The following is a 21,946-nucleotide window of genomic DNA, read 5'->3' on the forward strand; positions in this document are numbered from 1 at the left end:
AAACCTTTCTGCCATTGGCACATTGCAGGAGCGAGAGACCTGAGCATTGCGTACATGGTACAAATAGTGTCAGCACGGAGACTCTACCCCAGCCTTGCTGGGGGGGGCCCTCTCTCCCTCCCCTCACTCCCCACCCCTACCCCAGCCACCACGACACACTCTCCTCCTTATCAAGGCAACCCCAACCCACGGGCCAAAAGGCAAAGAACTTGAGCCAGAGAGACACGGAGCAATCTGCTTTGCTTTCAAATAGGACATCAACTCCCAAGTTTTCGGCTGAAAGGACTAAGGCTTAGAAAGATCCGGAGTGAGGAAAGAGCTCTGGAATGTCTCAGCAGAAAGCAGAACGGGGGTGGGTCACTCAGGTTGGGGGCGGAGAGGAAAGGAGGGGAAAGGGTTGAGACTAAAGGCCACCCCTTAAGGCCTCTGCTCTCCACCGTGCCCTCCGGCCCTGTGTGTTTCTCCTTCATTCTCAGCCTGCAAACCCTGTCCCCATGTAGTGCAGCAATCCTGGAGGCCTCCCTGTCCCCATCCCCTCCTCCCAGAAGCTGAAACAGAGCACAAGGCTGCCCTGGCCCTTCAAAGTGCATTAGAGATGCCTCTTCCCCCCAACACACACACACTCACACACAAACGTGGCAGTCCAGCACCTATGCTCTCCCTCGTGAAAAAAGGTCCAGACGGCCCTCTTCCATCTCCCCCAAACTGCAGCAGAGCAAATGAAAGGCAGAAGAGAAGCAGCGTGGCTCAGTGGAAAGAGCGCGGGCTTGGGAGTCGCGGGTCATGGGTTCGAATCCCGCCTCCCCCACGTGTCTGCTGTGTGACCTTGTTCAAGTCACTTCATTTCTCTGTGCCCCTCAGTTCCCTCATCTGCAAAACGGGGATTAAGACTGTGAGCCCCACATGGGACTACCTCATCCCCTTGTATTCCCCCCCAGCGCTTGGAACAGTGCTTTGCACATAGTAAGCGCTTAACAAGTGCCAACATTATTATTATTATTAGAAGACAACGCAAGCTAGGTGGACTCCGGAATGCAACTCACCACGCCACCTTCCCTCCCTCCCCACTCCATCCCATCTGCTAAGAGAGAGGCAGGGGAGGGAGAGGCGGCGGCTGCTGCCAGGGCCAGGCCGCCAGCCAGCTTGGGCCCCAGGGCCGAGCCGCCACCACTGAGGAGGAGGATTGGCTGGCCACTCCCGCTGGCCTGATGCCCAGACTGGGCATCCGCTGCCAGAGGTTCCTGGGCTGGAGGGGAGAGAGAGGAGGGGGTAGGAGCACAGCCGGAGTCCTTAGGTCTGGGGGAAGGGGGGCGTCAATGCTCCCCACCTTCCACCCCGGTGCACGCACACCCACAAAAGTCCCTTGCCACGTAGCGGATCGCATCAGCAGACACCCTCACCGTACCAAGGGGAGCTGAGAGGAGAAGGGGAGGCCCTAGGAGCCACACGCAAATTACATTCAGTCCCTGCTGCTCTCAGCAGACTCTACAGACTTATCGTTTTTGGACGGGCAGGCAGAGGCTGCGCACATACGTACACAAAGAAACACCCACCCACCCACCCCCGTCCCCCCTCATGCCCCACCCAATCCAAATCTCACCCCAGGAAGGAGAGGTCGACCTGAGCTGGAAGAGTTGGCAACCTCTCTGGCAGCCAGATTGCTGCTCTCCCATCCCTGGCCTTCCTCTTCCCTTCCCCAAGGCCAGGGAACCCTACCGGGCACACTTGGGGCCAGGGGAGGTGGGGCACGCTCTAGCTTCCCTACCCCACTCCCCACCCCTGCTTGGTTTTAAAATAAAGTTTAAAAACCTACCCCCCTGTGCAGGAGGTCAGAGACTCTGTGTCCCTCTGCTCTGGCTCCTTCAAAGAGCCCCCCTCCCGCCCCCCCCCCCACCAAAGACTTTGTCTTCTTTTTGCTTTTATAAAGTCAAGAGATGGCCGTAACAAAACCAAAGAGGGAAAATCCAAACATTTGTTGTACAAAACGCGACTTTTACAAAAACATTCACACCCACACCTGGAGGGGGGAGAGAAAGGGAGGACCCCTGGGGCTCACAAACACGTGGCACTCTCAGGCACGAGCACATATTCACATACACACACAAAAAACACACACACTGCCCAATCGGGAGGCAGGATTGTCGCCGAGCTGGGACCGTTTGGACACCCCACACACACACACATTTCCCCCAGCTGAGCAAATTGGAATGGGACTGGGGCACCGGGCAGAGTCGGGGGGAAGTGGGGGACGAGGCAGCAGCTGCCACAGTCAGCCTTGATGCTGGGCGGGAGGGGGAGAGGGGGCCTGGGGAGGCCAGGGCCTGGTCAATACAATACTTGTTTACTCCAATGACAAGGGGCAGGCGGGCTGGGGTGGAGGGGGGGACGCACTCTCTGTGCAGTTTGGCTTTAGTGCAAATGGCTGGTTTTCCTCACAGGCACTTCCTCAAGTTCTCCCTCGACCACTGGCTCTGTTGGTCAGGGGCACAAACCCCGGCCCCCAGGGTCAAAGCTCCGGCCGCTTCTGGCCACTGCCGGGCCAGCCCACTCCTCGCCCTCAGCTCGTAAAGCCTTTTTCAGAGAGGGCCCAGAGCCTAGCAGGGCCCCGTGCCCCTTTCTGAATTCGCTCCCCCCTCTTCCGAGCCAGAAGGGCCATGGCTCTGGTGGCCACGGGAATGGGTCCGGGCTGCTCGGCCCCTCGGCCTGGGCCCTGCTCCCCGACCTCCCGGAAGGGCACCCCACCTGGGAGTGGCGGAGTTTGGGGAAAATAGCTTATTTTCTCTTGATTTAAAAAGCCCCAAGGAACGTGGGGTCGGTGGGGTGGGGAGGGGACCAGGCCTGAGAGGAAATAGCATCAGTACCAGCGCCCTCAACCCCCTCACCTCACTAGTCAGGGGCTTCCTGTGGAGACTTTCTGGCCCCTCGGGAAGGGGCTCAGAGGAGGAGGGACAGAGAGGCCCAGAACCTGGTGGTCCCAGTCAGTCTGAGACGGCGGCGGGCAGCGGCGGCGGCGGCGGCGGGGAGGGGAAGGAGGGAGGAAGGAGCGGCGGAGGGGCTTCAAGGCACCTGCAGTGCAAACTGTGCAAGAAGGGCACGGGAAGCTGCCGCTGGGCCCGCCGGAGCCCGGGGGGTCGGCCGAGGGGCCGCGGAGCTGCTGCGGGCCGGGCCTCAGTCAAGGAACCTCTGGCAAGCCTTCTTCCAGCGGCAGGCCGTGCACCACATATCCCGATTCTCCATCCCGTACACCTTCCGGCATTTCTTGGCCTCTCCCCGGGGCTTCCTGCGGGAGAGACGGGGAGTTCGGCGAGGCCACGCTGAGTCCCGCCGGAGGCCTCACCGGGCCGGACCCGCTCACCCCGGAGAGCGCGGGGGCTGTGGAGGTTGCTGGGCTTTTTTCATTTTACATAATTGTGATGCCAAAGAGCCTTGCGAGGGGGTAATCTGAGACAACCACAGCGGCCGCAGGCCCGGTGCTGGCTGAGACGAGGGAGGGCTCGGGAAGCCTTGGTTCTTTCTTTCTAGTCCGTAAGCTCCTTGTGGGCAGGGATTGTGTCTACCAACTCTGTTCTAATGTACTCTCCCAAGCACTTATCACAGTGCTCTGCACACAGTAGTAATCGTCACAACAATAACAAAATTGTGGTATTTGTTAAGCGCTTACTAGGTGCCAAGCACTGTCCTAAGCACTGGGGTAGATACAAGCAAACTGGGGTGGACGTATCTTACAGATGAGGGAACTGAGGATCAGAGAAGTGAGGTGACTTGCCCAAAGTCACACAGCAGGCAAACGACAGAGCCGGAATAAGAACCCAGGTCCTTCTGACTCCCAGGCCTGCGCTCTAGCCACTAGGCCGGGCTGCTTCTCGGTAAGCGCTCAATAAGTAATAATGGCATTTATTAAGCGCTTACTATAGGCAAAGCACTGTTCTAAGCGCTGAATACCATTGACTGACGGGGAGCCAAAAGAGAATTCCCAAGACCCCAAGCAGACTGTGCCCAGCCAACTGAGAAAATGGACCGCCCCCCCGCCCGCCAGCACCTGTCTGACCCAACCCTCCGCCTCACACTCCACCACCGTCCCCGTCACCCAGAGGCAGGTGCTCCATTTCACCTGGATCCCATGGCTGGCCTCGGGCCAGAAGAGGCAGCCGGAGCTGGAGACTTGATGACCGACGGGTGGGGGATCAGCAGCCGCTTGTCCCCTAGGCCTATGGGGCGCACCGGAGCCAGGCAGCCCTGGGGAGAGACGAGGGTGGCAGTCAGGTCGGATCAGTCCCTCTGAGGGCGGCCGCAGACGCCCCCCGGGCTCCCGCGAACCATCAGTGCCAGCCGGAGTCCGGCCCGGGGCCCGAGCCCTGCCCCTGAGCAGCCACCTCGTTCAGCTGCCCCCTTTCAACACGCCCCCCTCCTCTCGGGGTTCTCCTCCTCCCCCCGGGACTGGGATACGGACCCGGGGGCAGAAGGGAGCGCGTGCGTCCTGGGTACTCACCGCGGACTCGTTAAAAAGCCCGGGGGGTGGGGAGGGCTGCCAGATGCTGAGGGCCATCCCACCAGGTGGGGCAGGGGCCACAGGGAGCCCCACCGGAGCCACAGCCTAGAAACCACAGGAGAGGGTGAGCGGGGACCCTCCCCCAGATTGCCCCCAGGGCAGCCACTGAACCGGAGACCCCCTCGGAGGCAGCAGCGCGGTTACCTGCGCCCAGGGCCACCTGGGGACGAGCCGTCTAGGCAACCCCCCAACCCCCGCTCCAGTCCTGGGGAACTCACCTGGTAGGCGTGGTCAGTGTGGATGTGGCAGAGAGAGGTTGGGGCCAAGGGACTGAGAGGGGACACGGGCAAGGCCTCTGGCTGCAGCGGGGCAGGCAGCTCCTGGCCAGGGAAGACTGGGGGTGCCGAGGAGGTGGGCGACATCGGGGTCAGGCTGGATAGGCCGTCAGTCAGCGAGTCCATGTTGATGTCCAGCTCTGTGTAGTAGAAATCCTCCTCTCCGTCGCTCTGCTCCGGCTCGGCCCGGCGGCTGGCAGGAGGGGGAGGGTGGGAGTGGTCAGGAGTTAGCGGGTCCCCCCACCCTGAACCCCCACCCCGGGGCGTGGGGGAGAAGATAGGGAACCCCTCCTTCCTTGCTGTGGGGGAGAGGAAAAAGAGGAGGCGGAGGAGGAGGGGGCGGGGAAAACCCTCTCCTCATCCCATTCCCCCCTGCAGCCTGCCCTTCCTTCCTCCCTTTTCTCAAATCTCATCTCTCCTCCAAATGCTGAGCCCACTTCCCCCATGAAGCCTTCCCTCTTCAAGCCCTTTCCTTCCTTCCTTCGATCGTATTTATTGAGCACTTACTGTGTGCAGAGCACTGTACTAAGCGCTTGGGAAGTACAAGCTGGCAACATATAGAGACAGTCCCTACCCAACGGTGGGCTCACAGTCTAGAAGGGGGAGACAGAGAACAAAACATACTAACAAAATAAATAGAATATGTACAAGTAAAATAAATAGAGTAATAAATGCGTAAAAACAGGTGCTGTGGGGAAGGGAAGGAGGTAAGGTGGGGGGGATAGAGAGGGTGAGGAGGGGGAGAGGAAGGAGGGGGCTCAGTCTGGGAAGCCCCCACCATCAAGTGCCTCCACAGGGGAGTGAAGGCAATGGTGAGCCTGCACACTAAGGACACAATACTGTTCGTATTCTTTTCTGTGCCTTACGTGTCTGGCCCTTGGTCTTTGCCTCTACTGCTCTGCTTGTCTGTCCCATCTTCCACACCACCCTAGGAGTGCGTCAGAGACCAGGCAAGGCTGGTCTCCTGGTCCTTCCCCGCCTGCCGGCAACTTGTACAGGACCCGGACTAAAGTCGGGTGCCAAGTCCACCGGGGATTGACTGCTTGGGGCAAAGATCACCAAGTCCAGCCCCCTTCACCCCGGTTCTGTCAGCCGCACCCCTGGCCCCGGCCCCTACCCCAGATGCATCGTGCGAATGTGCTTCTGGATCCCCGAAGATGTGCTCAGCACCTTCCCGCAGTTCTTCCACAGGCACTTGAACATGACCTTCACCGAGTTCTGGAGGACAGAGAACAACTCCATTAGCCCAAGACCCCACTCCTCCTCCCCCTCAGCGCCCTCGGGGGTGGGAGGCCTCAGCCCCAGAGTCTGCCTGGCAAGGCAGCAGGAGAACGGTGGAGTCTAGTAGCACCACCAGCCTCTTCTGGGGCTGGGGGCAGGTTTCCACTCCCCACGTGGCCCGTGCATAACCTCAGGGGCTTCCCCACCATCCTGTGCGCACCTCCAGGCTTCAAGGCCCCACCTCCAAGCTGCAGGGGTGGAGACTCTCGACCCCCCTCCATGATCACTCACCTTCCTCTTCCTAGGAATGGGGTCCCCAAACAGAAAGTGGGCAGCTTCGGTCTCCTCGGCACATGACAGGAGGCTGCGGCCGGCCTCAGGGGGCAGCGGGGGAGACGGGGTGGAGGGGGTGGACTGGTCGCTTGGAGGGTCCCAGCCCCAGTCACCGCTGTTGTTGCTGCTGCCGTAGCTGCTGGACACCACTGGGCCCTCCTTCCAAGGCTCACAGCAGGGCTCTGAGGGGAGGAGGATCACAGAATGAACCCCGGGAGGGGCCGGACATAATTTCCAGGCTGCGGGGGCAGGGGGAGGTGTGTGGAATGAGAGAGAGAGAGTTCGAAGCCCAGGAGAGTGGGGGGCTGGGGTTACCTCTCCATATTTTGACATTAAAGGAATGTGCCAAAGTAAGCCAACGCAAATCTATAATTCCCAAGCCAACAACCTGGGCACGGTGATGACAGTTCTGTCGCCCCTCCTCAATGGGAAGAGAGACGAGTTCAATCTGAAGCCCCCACATCCCACAGCTAGGGCCATCCAACAGACCTCACGTGACCCACTCTCCACATTAGACTGTGCTCTCCCAAGCGTTTAATACAGTGTTCTGCCTACGGTAAATGCAACTGGTTGGCTGATCACAGCAGAGTGGTACCCTCAGGCAGCTCCTTATCACGCTCCTTCCCTCCCCAGCCTCCCCGAGCCGCCCCCAAGCACCCAGAGATGAGCCCTCTCCTCTCCACCACTCCCCAACCCGCGTTCACCCTTACCGGTGCCGAAGGGGGCCGTGGGGGGGCCCAGCACCAGGGGACTGGTGGACAGGCTGGTGAGCACTGCGGCCGCCATGACTTCGTCCAGTCCAGCCTTTCCGGGAACAGGGTGCCTGCCAGAGAGAAGAGGGAGTTTTGGGGGAGGAAGCCCATATCCGTGACACGGCCCGGGCCACAGGGGAAGGGGAGCAGCAAAACTCCGGCCAGCTGCCTGACCAAGGACAGAGGTGTGCACTCCCACCCACCTCTCGGGGCCCCTGGCGTCCCAGCTCCTCAGGAGGGTGAGTTGCCTTTAAGGAGCCCACGTGTCTCCCCAAAAGCCCACCCCCATCCAGGCATTGGAGCCAGACGGTGGGGGTGGAGGGGACGTGTGCCCCTGTGGTTCCTCCCCCCTGCAGCTCCCCATTCCATAGGGCTAAGGCCAGGGGTGGGGAGGGGCAAACGCTGCCCATTTTATCTGGGTCACTGGCCAAGCTGGGCAGGATGCCCAAGCTTGGGGCGGAGTGGCTGACTCCCAGCCTGGGGGAGCTGGGGGGGTGAATTAAGATATGTCAGGCGCCATCTCTGGGGGCAGAGGCCTCATCTCCCCACTAAGTCTCTGTGCCTACGATGGCGGGGGCGGGCGGGCGATGCGAGGGGGGGGTCTCTTCCCATCCTCCCCATCTTCTCTTTTTTTCCCCTCTCTCTCTACCCCAGAAGTATGGACCTCCTCCTCCTCCTCCTCCTCCTTCCTGCCCTTCCCAACACCCTTAATGCTGACTCCGCCCAACCCCCATTTCCCTCCCCATCATCGGGTCCAGAACCAGAACTCCGGGGCCATGCTCCGCTCCTCTCACTCCGCTGCTCTCACACGCTGACTGGCTTCCCTAAGTTCCTCCCTCTCGGCTCCTCTCTACCTGATGAGGTTCCAGCCCCCAGGAGGTGGTCAGTGCCGTGGGGTGGGGGGGAAGGGAAGGGGGAAAGGTCTTCTGAGCCGGCCAGGCCCCTGGCTGAGTGAGCAGCAGGCGAAACAGAGAAGGGAGAGAAGTCAGCAGGAATGTTACAGGGGGTCTTGGGGCTGCCTGAATCTAGGATTTCCTCCTGTGCAACCACATAGGCAGGCATGACACATTGACACACACACGCCTGACACATGCACACCTCCCCCCGCCTTCTCCCTAAGCCCTATCCTCCCCGTCCAGCAGCGCGGACACACTGGCTGCCTGTGAGCGAGCTTCACTCCCCCAGCTGCAGGACCACAAATCACCAGAAGACAAGTTACTCTCCTCTGGAGCCAGAAGGGGAGATGGCGGGGAGGAGTCGAGGAGGAGGAGCTTCTAGTCGTCTCTCCCATCTGGAGGCTCCTTCTCTTCCACCCGGGGGGCCGCCTCCCTGCCCCCCAACTTCCCAGCTCCTGGCAGCGGTGCAACGGACCGCAGGGAAGGAGGAGAGGGAGAGGAAGAGAAAGTGTGCATGCGTGCGTGTGTGTGCGCGCACGCAGGAAAACATACCAACAGGTCTCTCCCCAGCAGCTCCAGGGCAAACTGTGAAAATGGAGACACAGCACCAAATTGTGTGTGTGTGGGATGGGGAGGGATGAGGGCATCAAGTCAATGACTTCTGGTCACCTGAGGCAGAGAAACTCAAGACTTCCCCCACCAGCTGGGTCCCCCCTCCCAATCCCTGTCCCCCTCCGATCCTCCCCAGGTCCCTGGACATAGACAGTCCCCCAAAACTCGGCCCCAGTCTGGCGAGTAAAATAATAATAATATAATAATAATAATGATGGCATCTGTTAAAGCGCTTACTATGTGCAGAGCACCGTTCTAAGCGCTGGGGAGGTTACAAGGTGATCAGGTTGTCCCACTTGGGGCTCACAGTTTTAATCCCCATTTTACAGATGAGGTAACTGAGGCACAGAGAAGTTAAGTGACTTGCCCAAAGTCACACAACTGACAAGTGGCAGAGCAGGGATTTGAACCCATGACCTCTGACTCCAAAGCCCAGGCTCTTTCCTCTGAGCCACGCACCCGGATGTGACCCGGGCCTCCACTGTGCCAGGGGGAGAAAGCACCAGAGCCCAAAACAGGAGAACCAGCGTGGCTGAATGGATAGAGCACATGCCCAGGAGCCAGAGGACCTGGGTTCTAATCCTGGCTTCGCCACGTCTGCTGGGTGACCATGGGCAAGTCTTTTTACTTCTCTGTGCCTCGGTTCCCTCATGTAAAATGGGGATGAAGACTGTGAGCCCCATGTCGGGCAGGGACTGTGTCCAATCCTATTACTTTGATTCTACCCCAGTGCTTAGTACAGTGCCTGGCACACTGTAAGCACTTAATGAATACCAATAAAAACAAAAAGAAAAGAAAAGGAAGAGACTCCAGCTTCCAGCCCCCAGCCTTTGAAGGGAGTAGGGGAGGAGTTGAGTTGGCAAGGGGTTGTGGGGGGGCAGAGAGGGGTGACCACGCCCTAAGCTGGGCCCCAAATGTTTGACCCCTGCACATTGCTAGAGTGCCCAGCAAACACCCTCAGAGCTTCCTCCCCATGGGGGGCGAGGGGGCATCTCACACAGCAGACTAAGAACGGGGAGGTGGCATTTAGTCCTGATTTCAGTTTGCCCCAGAGCTAGCCAGTTTTAGTCCAGATTCTTCCCATTTCCCTTCGGCTTTGCTTACCGGTCCTCAACTGTCTCTCCCTCCCTCCCACCCTAACCTCCTGTAGAGAAAGCCGGCCAAACCCACCCCAGCCCTTCCCACCTCCAGGGAGCCAGAGCCGTAGCGGCCTCTCCAGCGGGAGAGGGAACACACAGCCCAGACCGCAGGAAGGAGGGGGTAGGGAAGGACCCAGGGCCCAGAGGGCAGCCTGGTGATCACACATTAACCAGAGTTGTGCAAGGCTGGGGACCTGACAAACAACAGAGAGGGTGAATGCTGCCCAGCGGGGAGAAGGAAGGGGGAGAGAGAAAGAAATGAAGAATTGGGGTGGGTGGGAGGGTACCCAGTCCCTTAGGACAGACACAGGGTTCCAGCTGTGGCCAAAGAGCCCAAGCCTCAGTCCAGCGCCCACCCCGCTACACTGTAAGCTCGCTGTGAGCATGGAATGTATCTCTTTATTGTTGTAATGTACTCTCCCAAGTGCTTAGGACAATGCTCTGCACACAGTGATTGACCACCTTCCCCAACACACACACATAAAAGAACTCTCCTTTAAAGAAATCTGTCTGTGCCCACGTTCCACGGTCCTAATGGCCAGGGACAATCACAATTCCTCTGATACCTCACATCGTAAGAACCGTGGTATCTGTTAAGCTGTGTTCCCTGCACTGTACTAAGCGCTGGAGTGCATACAAGCAAATCGGGTTGGACACAGTCCCTGTCCCACGTGAAGCTCACAGTCACAATCCCCATTTTACAGGTGAGGTAACTGAAGCACAGAAAAGTGAAGTCACTTGCCCAAGGTCACACGGCAGACAAGTGGCGAACCTGGGATGTCCCACGACCTTCTGACACCCAGGCCGGTGCTCTACCCACTATTCATTCATTCAATCGTATTTATTGAGCGCTTACCGTGTGCAGAGCACTGTACTAAGCGCTTGGGAAGTACAAGTTGGCAACATATAGAGACAGTCCCTACCCAACAGTGGGCTCACAGTCTAGAAGGGCTCACAGTCTATGCCATGTTGCTTCCTCAGTGGGCCCAGTGCCACCAGCTTTCCTAGGAGACCATGGGGCAAGGGGACGGGAAGGTAGTCCTCAGCCTGACAACTTCACAACTAAGCGGTTCAGGCCAGTGGTGGGAATGAAGGGGAACTCACAGGCCGGCTCAGGGAAATCCCTACCCCACAGTGACAAAGTCAGGCCCCATGGAGGACATTCTCTCCTCTCCCAGAGTGACTGTTTGAGGAGAGGAAGGGGGCTGTCCTCAAGGATAAATACCCCACCTGAGGGTAGGGTGGCAAAGGAGCATGGTCCCCAGGAAAAGCAGGTTAAATGGAGTTGCTTAGGAACCCATTCCCCTGGATTCCCCCGGGGCAAGGAGGAACCACAGCCCCATCCCTTGAGATTAGTTCCAGACCTGACTGAACTACCCCGTTTTTGGTTTACTGTGTCAGACCACCTCACATTCTCTGAGGAGTTATGGTGGGATGGTGGAGGAAGCTCTGAGGGTGTTTGCTGTGGACTGTGTGAGGGTCGAACATTTGGGGCCCATCTTAGGGCCCGATCACCCTTCTCTCCCTCTTTCCCCACCTCGACTCCTTGCCGACTAAATGAAACGACCAGCCTCAAGGGTAGTGAGAGGTGGTGAGACCTCACCTGCAGCCTCCGAATGGGGAAAATAATTAAAAGGGGAGGAGGAGAGCAAGAGAGAAAAACGGACCCATGGTGGTAGTTGGGGAGAAAGGTCTTTTCTGAAGCAGCTGGGACACCAGCCCAGAACTGCAAGTTCCTGCAGTCCATCTCACCATCAGCATCTACTGGGCACCATACTAGATGCCTGGGAAGATACATTACCCATAGAAGCAGGAGTCGTTGCCCTCAAGGCCACCTCCTTCCCTGGGCATGAAACCCACCACCCCGTAACCTCTCCCAGGGACAGGACCCCTCGCAGCCGACCTCATTCTGATCACGTGCCCCAGGTCCGATCGGCTCTGGCAATGTCCTCCACTGTCCTCTGTGTTTCTCAGCTCCTTCGCCTCCTCCTCCTCCTGTCCATGGGGCTCAGGGAAGGCAGCCAGAGAGACCCCTCACAGACCCCAGCCTCGCGGCAGCTTGCAAACAGACACAGGCAGGGGGGTTGCAAGAAACAGCCACCTGCCGCACAACCAATCAGGTGCTATTTTTCAGTTTGGCATTTCCCTGACCAGTTCCCTTTTCATCTCCATCACGAGGTGGATGCAGGGGGGAGGAAGGCATAAGAAATGGCCCAGACTTCCTAGAGCCCCAGATCAATCACTCGATCAAGCGCATGCTAGGTGTAGAGCGCTGTACTAAGCGCTTGAAGGAAAAGGCCGTCAGCAGCGGGTTATGAACCCACGCCTGACCTGAACGCAGAGCCTTAGACTATTCCATCCGACCTCACCCCCGCCCCAGGCTGCACGTCTAAGTGAACCCAGGATTCGGACTGGAATCCACGAAGACGAGTTCAGGCACTGGGTCCATCCCTGGTCGCAGTGTCTCCCCCGTAAAGTGGGTCAGTGCCCCCCAAGCCCCTCCCTGATCCGCCCTAAAGCGATGCATTCTCTGCACTGGTCTCAGACAAATCCCCTCACCCTGGGCCCTACGTCCTCCTTCACCACCAGGAAGCACACAGCCATCCATATTAATCACACGCACGTACCAACATGCTTACACTCTCTTAGGGTCAGGTCACAGGCCAAGCCCCCTCCCTAATCAACCTCTCCAGACTCAGGGGGCCAAAGAAGACAGCTGGGGGATACTGAGTCCAGAAGCCCGGCCCTGGTCAGCAGCAGGATGGGAACATCGCCCGCTTCCTCCCCGCTCTGCCAAGCCCAGCGGTAAGCGCTTGGGTCACTCACCTGTGCCGCGGCACCGGGATGTAAGGTGACTGCAGTAGGCGGTTCTGCTCCCACTCGGCCTCCTCCGGCCAGCTGGACAGCGGGCTGGTCAGCCCCCACCGCTCCTCGGGCCTCCTACCATTCAGGACCAGTGGCAGCTCTTCCTCTGCCCCTGGGGGGCCACTGCAATGGATGGGACCCTGCTGAGGAGATCAAAGCGGGGTTCAGGTCAGGGAGGGTGAGGGCTGCAGGGGAGGTCGTCTACTTAACCCGAAAGTCTCTCAATGTCCTCACCACCACCCCCAAGATACCGTAAAACTCAGGGCCTGCCAAGAGTAGAAGAAATGGGCTTTTCTCCCTTCCGTCCCCCACACACCCCAATATCCAGGTGACAACAGGGCAATCAGAGAGGGCAGAGGGAAGACGGCAGCTCCCTATACTTTTTCAGAGGGTGAAGGGAAGGGTGGATAGATAACCCGAGGGATGTGGAGAAATGCAGGCTATAAACTCGTTATGGGCAGGGAACACGTCTGCCAATTCTGCTGTACTGTACTCCCCAAGCGCCTAGTGAAGTGTTCTGCACACAGTAAGAGCTCAATAAATATTGATTGAAAGTGCCCTCTTCCCCACAGCTCCCTGGGAGACCCATGCAACGCACCACACCCCCCACTCCAAACCCCACCTCTCAAGCACATAATGGGGAGGGAAGCAGTCCCCCCTACAATGCAATCCCCTCCCCTATCTACCTACCTTCTTGCCCGTGGCATCGGCAGGAAAGGGACAAGAGCCAGAGGGCAAATGGGCAGCGGGGAAGGACAGTGGCTCAAGTGGCTGGGGAAGTGCGGGAGCAGCCTGGGAAAGGAGGTTGGATTCAGGCTGGGGAAAAGAAGGAAGTGAGGGTGCCAACCAGAGCAGCCCGGCATGGGGTAGTCTAAGAGAAGCAGCGTGGCTCAGTGGAAAGAGCACAGGCTTTGGAGTCAGAGGTCATGGGTTCAAATCCCAGCTCCGCCACTTGTCAGCTGTGTGACTTTGGGCAAGTCACTTAACTTCTCTTTGCCTCAATACCTCATCTGTAAAATGGGGATTAAGACCGTAGCCCCCCATGGAACAACCTGATCACCTTGTAACCTCCCCAGCACTTAGAACAGTGCTTTGCACATAGTAAGCGCTTAATAAATGGCATCATTATTATTGCTATTATTATTATTAGTCTATGAAACTATAAGCTCACTGTGGACAGGGAATGTGTCTGTTACACTGTACTGTCCCAAATGCTTAGTACAGTGCTCTGCACACAGTACTGGCACGTAGCAAGCGCTTAATTCCATAATTATTATTAGTAAGCGCTCAATAAATATGATTGACTGGCCTCTCCCCCAGCAGACCTCTCTTCCAAGCCTCCCCGGGGCTGGAGCCTTTACCCTCACTCACCCCCTTTCTGCCTGATCCATCTCAGCCTGAGGCAGTCCTCCTGGCTGTTTGGGGGTAGAGGAAGAGATGAGGAGAGGGGAGTGGAGGGGGAAGAAGGACACAACTGTGCAGGTTTGAGGGAGGACAGTATCTTGCCTTTTGCCTCGACGGTTGACTGGACATGGGTTCACTCCTCTTAACCTCCCCACCCTGCCAGTGGGCAGGAACCCCACCACCCCATAACCTCGCCCGAGGACAGGACTCCCTCGCTCATGGTCTCATTCTGATCACATGCCCCGGGTCCACTCAGGTCCGGTGCCTGCCTACATATGGAGTTGGGCCAAAGAAAAACCTCGTTGATCCGGGGTGCAAACCTATGGCCAGGGCCTGCCGGCAGAATCTAAACACTACCCCCGGTCAGCCTGGGGTGCACAGTCTGGCTGAGATGGGGCTACTGCCCCACAAGTAATAAAGACTCTTTATGCAAGTAATAAAGACTCTGAACTGCTGGGCACGCAGTTCACAAGGCAAGGCTGCAGGTGTGACTGCCCCTCCCACCATCAACCTAGCCGGGGGGCTCAGAATGGCCCACCCTATGAGGGGCTCTTAGTCTTCTCTCTTTCCACACTCCTTCCCTTCCTGAGATTTCCCAGGGCCTGCAGGGCGGGGACAGGTGTCTGGGTATTCCCCACGTGTAGTATGCCTATATAAGAGCATTCGTTCCCTTGAGCTGCCTCAACTCCCACGTCCCAGCAGCATGGGGAGACAACTGCACCCACGCACCCACGCAGAAGAAACCCCCCTCTCGGAAGCAATGCCCGCTCCCACAGGTCTGGATGGGACTCAGACGCCACAGCACCCAGGGAGCAAGCAGTTAAGGCTTACGCAAGGCTGCACCTCACAGGCCCGAAACTCCCCACTCCCCACTTTCCGAGGGAGAAGACGAAAAGCAGCGTGGCTCAATGGAAAGAGCCGTGGCTCAATGGAAAGAGTCAGAGTTCATGGGTTTAGATCCCAGCTCCGCCAGTTTTGGGCAAGTCACTTAACTTCTCTGTGCCTCAGTTACCTCATCCGTAATAATAATAATAATGGCATTTATTTCCCAGCTCCGCCAATTTTGGGCAAGTCGCTTAACTTCTCTGTGCCTCAGTTACCTCATCCGTAATAATAATAATAATGGCATTTATTAAGCGCTTACTACGTGCAAAGCACTGTTCTAAGCGCTGGGGAGGTTACAAGGTAACCAGGTTGTCCCACGTGGGGCTCACAGTTTTAATCCCCATTTTACAGATGAGGGAACTGAGGGCCAGAGAAGTGAAGTGACTTGCCCAAAGTCACACAGCTGACAAGTGGCTGAGCTGGGATCTGAACCCATGACCTCTGACTCCAAAGCCCGGGCTCTTTCCACTGAGCCACGCTGTGAGCCCTCCGTTGCCAATGTTGCCAATTTGTTGCCAATATGTACTTCCCAAGCGCTTAGTACAGTGCTCTGCACATAGTAAGTGCTCAATAAATACGATTGATGATGATGATGGTGGGACAACCTGATCACCTTGTAACCTCCCCAGCGCTTAGAACAGCTCTTTGCACATAGTAAGCGCTTAATAAATGCCATTATTATTATTATTATTATTTGGAGGGTGAAGTCAGAGGGGGCTCCTAGACTTTGGCACCTCTCCCCGCCCCGCCCCGGGCTTAGCTCTGAGCCGGGGCTATCCCGCTCGCCTCTTCTGGGCATCCTGCTCCAGTAGGAAGTCCACCGCCTTCTTTTTCCTCATCCCTTTCTGGACCTGCAACCTGAACAGCCACGGCAGACCCTGGGAGTGATGTGCCCAAGCAGGAGGGGCTTGACTCCCTTCCAGGCACCAACAAGCCCTGCCCTCGCCGGAATCCATCCCCACCTCCCGCCACCCTCTCTGCATACTTCTCTCCCTGAGGTATGAGTTTTGCAGTCCCAAAGCTCTGCTTTTGAAGATTTCGATTTGCCTTCGTCCCGTCTCCTTTTCTCACTGAGGTATGAGTTCTGCAGTCCCAAAGCTTTGCTTTTGAAGATTTCCATTTGCCTTCGTCCCGTCTCCTTTTCTCACTGAGGTATGAGTTCTGCAGTCCCAAAGCTTTGCTTTTGAAGATTTCGATTTGCCTTCGTCCCGTCTCCTTTTCTCACCGCACCCTCCTTGCCACGGTTTAACGGTACTGGGCACGTAACCTCTCATGTCACCCCCCGTTCCCGGCCGCCGGGGCTTTTCTAAACCCTCCAGGCTCCACGTTGACGTCTACACAACCCTTCTAAACCCGAACCCCCAACCCCGAGAGAGGGGTTTGGCTCTCAGTGGACAGACTCGCAGACCAGGATGGCAGTGCTTGGAAGACTGTAAGCGTGTCGTGGGCAGGGCAACTTATCTCACAACTCTTGTACTTTATTCTCCCACGCGGCTGGCACAGTGCTCTGCACACAGTAAGCTCTCAAGAAATGATAATAATGGCATTTGTTAAGCGCTTACTATGTGCCAGACACTGTACTTAGCACTGGGGTGAATGCAAACGAATTGGGTGGGACACAGTCCCTTGCCCGATTCGGTGCCCCCAGTCTCAATCCCCATTTTACAGATGAGGGAGCTGAGGCCCAGAGCGCTGAAGTGACTTGCCCAAAGTCACACAGCAGAGGTAAGAGCACCGGCCTGGGAATCCAATGGTCATGGGTTTTAATCCCAGCTCCGCCACTTGTCTGCTGTGTGACCTCGGGCAAGTCACATCACCACTCTGGACCTCAGTTCCCCCATCTGTAAAATGGGGATTGAGAATGCGAGCCCCATAGAGGACAGGGGCTGTGCCCAACCCGATTTGCTTGTATCCATCCCAGCACTTAGTGCAGTACCTGGCCTATAATAAGCGCTTAATACTGTAATTTATTATGATTATCAAGTTGGGGGGGGCTGGATTAGACCCCCAAGACCTTCTGACTGCGAGGCTGGTGCTCTCGTGGCTCAGCGGAAAGAGCCCGGACTTGCGAGGCAGAGGTCGTGGGTTCTAATCCCGGCTCCACCACTGACCAGCTGTGTGACTTTGGGCAAGTCACTTGACTTCTCTGAGCCTCAGTTACCTCACCTGTAAAATGTGGATTAAGACTGCGAGCCCCACGTGGGACAACCTGATGACCTCGTATCTACCCCAGCGCTTGGAACGGTGCTCGGCAAATAGTAAGCGCTTAATACCAACATTATTATTATTCTCGGGGCCTCAGTTCCCTCATCTGTCAAATGGGGGTGAAGACTGCGAGCCCCACGTGGGACAACCTGATCACCTTGTATTCATTCCTTCAATCGTATTTATTGAGCGTTTTCTGCGTGCAGAACATTGGACTAAGCGCTTGGGAAGTACAAGCCGGCAACATATAGAGACGGTCCGTACCCAACAACGGGCTCACAATCTAGAAGGGGGAGACAAACAACAAAACAAAACACGTACACAGGTGTCAAAACCATCAGAATTATAGCTATAGATTGTATCCCCCCCAGCGCTGAGAACAGTGCTTTGCACACAGCGCTTAGCAAATGCCATCATGATTATAATTATAATTATTATTACAGCTGGTGGGAGCGCTGGTCCGGCCCCGGTTTGGTCCAGCAGGAGCCCGTGTGGCCCTGCTCTGCATGGTTTAGTGGACAGAGCACGAGCTTGGGAGTCAGAGGTCATGGGTTCTAATCCCGGCTCCGCCACTTGTCTGCTGTGTGACCTTGGGCAAGTCACTTCACATTTCTGTGCCTCAGTTCCCTCAATCTGTAAAATGGGGATTAAGGCTGTGGGCCCCACATGGGACAACCTGATTACGTTGTATCTACCCCAGAGCTTGGAACAGTGCTTGGCCCATAGTAAGTGCTTAACAAACGCCATCATTATTATTATTCTCTGGGCCTCAGTTCCCTCATCTGTAAAGTGGAAATGAAGACTGTGAGCCCCACAGGGGACAATTTGATCACCTTGTATCTCCCCCAGTGCTTGGAACAGTGCTTGGCCCATAGTAAGCACTTAACGAATGCCCTCATCATTACTGTTCTCTGGGCCTCAGTTCCCTCATCTGTAAAATGGGGGTGAAGAGTGTGAGCCCCAAGGGGGACAACCCGATTACCTTGCATCTCCCCCAATGCTTAGCCCATAGAAAGCGCTTAGCAAATGCCCTCATCATTATGATTATTCTCTGGGCCTCAGTTCCCTTATCTGTAAAATGAGGATGAAGAGTGTGAACCCCACGGGGGACAACCCGATCACCTTGCGTTTCCCACGGCGCTTAGCCCATAGTAAGCGCTTAACAAATGCCCTCATTATGATTATTCTCTGGGCCTCAGTTCCCTCATCTGTAAAAATGGGGATGAACAGTGTGGGCCCCACGGGGGACAACCCGATTACCTTGCGCCTCCCCCGGCGCTTAGCCCACAGTAAGCGCTTAGCAAATGCCCTCATCATTATGATTATTCTCTGGGCCTCAGTTCCCTCACCTGTAAAACGGGGATGAAGAGTGTGAGCCCTACGGGGGACAACCCGATTACCTTGCGTTTCCCCCAGCGCTTAGCCCATGGAAAGCGCTTAACAAATGCCCTCACTATGATTATTCTCTGGGCCTCAGTTCCCTCACCTGTAAAACGGGGGTGAAGAGTGTGAGCCCCACGGGGGCCAACCCAATCACCTTGCGTCTCCCATGTCGCTTAGCCCATAGTAAGTGCTTAACAAATGCCCTCACTATGATTATTCTCTGGGCCTCAGTTCCCTCACCTGCAAAATGGGGATGAAGAGTGTGAGCCCCACGGGGGACAACGCGATCACCTCGCGTCCCCCACGGCGCTTAGCCCATAATAAGCACTTAACAAATGCCCTCATGATTATTCTCTGGGCCTCAGTTCCCTCATCTGCAAAACGGGGATGAAGAGTGTGAGCCCCACGGGGGACAACCTGATCACCTCGCGTCTCCCACATCGCTTAGCCCACAGTAAGCGCTTAACAACTGCCCTCGCTATGATTATTCTCTGGGCCTCAGTTCCCTCATCTGCAAAATGGGGATGAAGAGTGTGAGCCCCATGGGGGACAACCCGATTACCTTGCGTCTCCCACGGCGCTTAGCCCATAGTAAGCGCTTAACAAATGCCCTCACTATGACTATTCTCTGGGCCTCAGGTCCCTCATCTGCAAAATGGGGGTGAAGAGTGTGAGCCCCACGGGGGCCAACCCGATCACCTCGCATCTCCCACATCGCTTAGCACATGGAAAGTGATTAACAAATACCATCATTATGATTGTTCTCTGGGCCTCAGTTCCCTCACCTGTAAAACGGGGATGAAGAGTGTGAGCCCCACGGGGGACAACCCGATTACCGGCGCTTAGCCCATAGTAAGCGCTTAACAAATGCCATCATTATGATTATTCTCTGGGCCTCAATTCCCTCACCTGTAAAATGGGAATGCAGAGTGTGAGCCCTACGGGGGTCAACCTGATCACCTTGCATCTCCCCCAGCGCTTGGCCCATAGTAAGCGCTTAACGAATGCCCTCATTATTACTGTTCTCTGGGCCTCACTTCCCTCACCTGTAAAATGGGGATGAAGAGTGTGAGCCCCACGGGGGCCAACCCGATCACCTCGCGTCTCCCACATCGCTTAGCCCACAGTAAGCGCTTAACAAATGTCATCATCACTATGATTATTCTCAGGGCCTCAGTTCCCTCACCTGCAAAACGGGGATGAAGAGTGCGAGCCCCACGGGGGCCAACCCGATCACCTCGCGTCTCCCACATCGCTTAGCCCACAGTAAGCGCTTAACAAATGCCATCATCACTATGACTATTCTCTGGGCCTCAGTTCCCTCACCTGCAAAACGGGGATGAAGAGTGTGAGCCCCACGGGGGCCAACCCGATCACCTCGCGTCTCCCACATCGCTTAGCCCACAGTAAGCGCTTAACAAATGCCATCATCACTATGATTATTCTCAGGGCCTCAGTTCCCTCACCTGCAAAACGGGGATGAAGAGTGCGAGCCCCACGGGGGCCAACCCGATCACCTCGCATCTCCCACATCGCTTAGCCCACAGTAAGCGCTTAACAAATGCCATCATCACTATGACTATTCTCTGGGCCTCAGTTCCCTCACCTGCAAAACGGGGATGAAGAGTGTGAGCCCCACGGGGGACAACCTGATCACCTTGTATCTCCCCCAGCGCTTGGAACAGCGCTTGGCCCATAGTAAGCGCTTAACAAATGCCCTCATTATTACTGTTCTCTGGGTCTCAGTTCCCTCACCTGCAAAACGGGGATGAAGAGTGTAAGCCCCACAGGGGACAACCCGATTACCTTGGGTCTACCACGGCGCTTAGCACATAGTAAGCGCTTAACAAATGCCCTCATTCTTACTGTTCTCTGGGCCTCAGTTCCCTCACCTGTAAAATGGGGATGAAGAGTGTGAGCCCCACGGGGGACAACCCGATTATCTTGCGTTTCCCCTGGCGCTTAGCACATAGAAAGTGATTAACAAATAGCATCACTATGATTATTCTCCGGGCCTCAGTTCCCTCACCTGCAAAATGGGGATGAAGAGTGTGAGCCCCACGGGGGTCTACCTGATCACCTTGTATCTCCCCCAGCAATTGGCCCACAGTAAGTGCCTAACGAATGCCCTCATTATTATTGTTCTCTGGGCCTCAGTTCCCTCACCTGCAAAACGGGGATGAAGAGTGCGAGCCCCACGGGGGCCAACCCGATCACCTCGCGTCTCCCACATCGCTTAGCCCACAGTAAGCGCTTAACAAATGCCATCATCACTATGACTATTCTCCGGGCCTCAGTTCCCTCACCTGCAAAACGGGGGTGAAGAGTGCGAGCCCCACGGGGGCCAACCCGATCACCTTGCATCTCCCACGGCTCTTAGCCCATAGTAAGCGCTTAACAAATGCCCTCACTATGACTATTCTCTGGGCCTCAGTTCCCTCACCTGCAAAACGGGGGTGAAGAGTGCGAGCCCCACGGGGGCCAACCCGATCACCTCGCGTCTCCCCTAGTAAGCTACGAAGAAACAGCGGAGGGAGGGAGGGCGGGAGGTCCGGCGGTCCTCCGCCCCGCCCCTCTCCCGCCGGAGCCCAAACTTTCTGCCGCCGCCTCCAGCGGCGGCGACGCCATCTTTGCAGCGGGCGGGCGGGAGAAAGTTTGCCGGGCCCCCCCCCCCGGTCCGGTCCCGTCCCCCGGAGCTCCGGGCCCCGTTACCTGGTGCAGCGGGGCCGGCGGCTCCCGCCCCCACAGCGGCTCGTCCAGCAGCACCGTGTACACGGCGTTGGGGCCGGGCCCGGGCCCGCAGGGCGGGAGGAGGCCTCGGCACAGCCCTTGCCCCGGGGGGCAGTCCGCCCAGCACCGCCCCAAACGGTTCGGGAGGCGGTCGGGCTCCATCGGGGGGTGGGGGGCGGCGGCACCGGGGGGACCCCCCCGTTGGCACCGGGCCGGCCGCGCCGCGCTGCCCCGCTCTCGGCCGCGAGGGACCACGCCCCCCTCGGCCGCCCGCTCGCTCGCTCGCTCCCCCGGCGGCGCGCTCCCATTGGCCCGCGCGCTGTATCAACATTCCGAGATGGAACGTGGCCCGGAGCCGGCTCGCGCTCCCATTGGCCGGCCGAACCCCGGGGCCGCTCCCATTGGCTGGGGGCGCGGCCCGCCGATACAGCCCCGAGCGACACAACCGACCGCCCGCTCCGTGCGCTTCTAGCCTAAGGCCCCCGAAAACACACACACACACACACACACACACACACACACACACACACACACACACACACAAACCCCCCCCCCCCCCCCCCCCCCCCACCACCACCACCACCACCACGCCCCGCCTAAATAATCGTGACGATGATGGTGTTTGGGAAGCGCCTACTACAGTAATGATAATGGTGGTATTTGGGAAGCGCTTACTAGACTAATGGTGGTATTTGGG

At 57.3% G+C, this 21,946-nt stretch overlaps 1 protein-coding gene across 1 annotated transcript; it reads right to left on the reverse strand.

Moving 5' to 3' along the window:
• Positions 1-1,884: 1,884 nt before the first annotated feature.
• Positions 1,885-21,417, reverse strand: SLC2A4RG (SLC2A4 regulator). Its single transcript, XM_038750258.1, has 9 exons — positions 21,232-21,417; positions 12,604-12,785; positions 7,089-7,201; positions 6,337-6,560; positions 5,942-6,042; positions 4,768-5,017; positions 4,490-4,594; positions 4,112-4,236; positions 1,885-3,280 (listed from the first exon to the last, which is right to left on the reverse strand). Exons 1-9 carry the CDS (start codon positions 21,409-21,411, stop codon positions 3,169-3,171), a joined length of 1,392 nt encoding a protein of 463 aa, XP_038606186.1. The 5' UTR covers positions 21,412-21,417; the 3' UTR covers positions 1,885-3,168.
• Positions 21,418-21,946: the final 529 nt, after the last annotated feature.

This window comes from Tachyglossus aculeatus, chromosome 8 (assembly GCF_015852505.1).
Source record: "Tachyglossus aculeatus isolate mTacAcu1 chromosome 8, mTacAcu1.pri, whole genome shotgun sequence".
Lineage (NCBI taxonomy): Eukaryota > Metazoa > Chordata > Mammalia > Monotremata > Tachyglossidae > Tachyglossus > Tachyglossus aculeatus.

What these genes read in the sequence shown, in the direction of transcription:
- SLC2A4RG (XM_038750258.1), bottom strand. Translation starts at nt 21,411, where the DNA reads ATGGAGCCCGACCGCCTCCCGAACCGTTTGGGGCGGTGCTGGGCGGAC. An exon ending in ATTCGCACGATGCATCTGGG is followed by an intron (nt 5,018 to 5,941) that starts GTAGGGGCCGGG and finishes CCCTCCTGCCAG; the next exon opens with CCGCCGGGCCGAGCCGGAGC. An exon ending in AGGCCAGCCATGGGATCCAG is followed by an intron (nt 3,281 to 4,111) that starts GTGAAATGGAGC and finishes TCTCTCCCGCAG; the next exon opens with GAAGCCCCGGGGAGAGGCCA.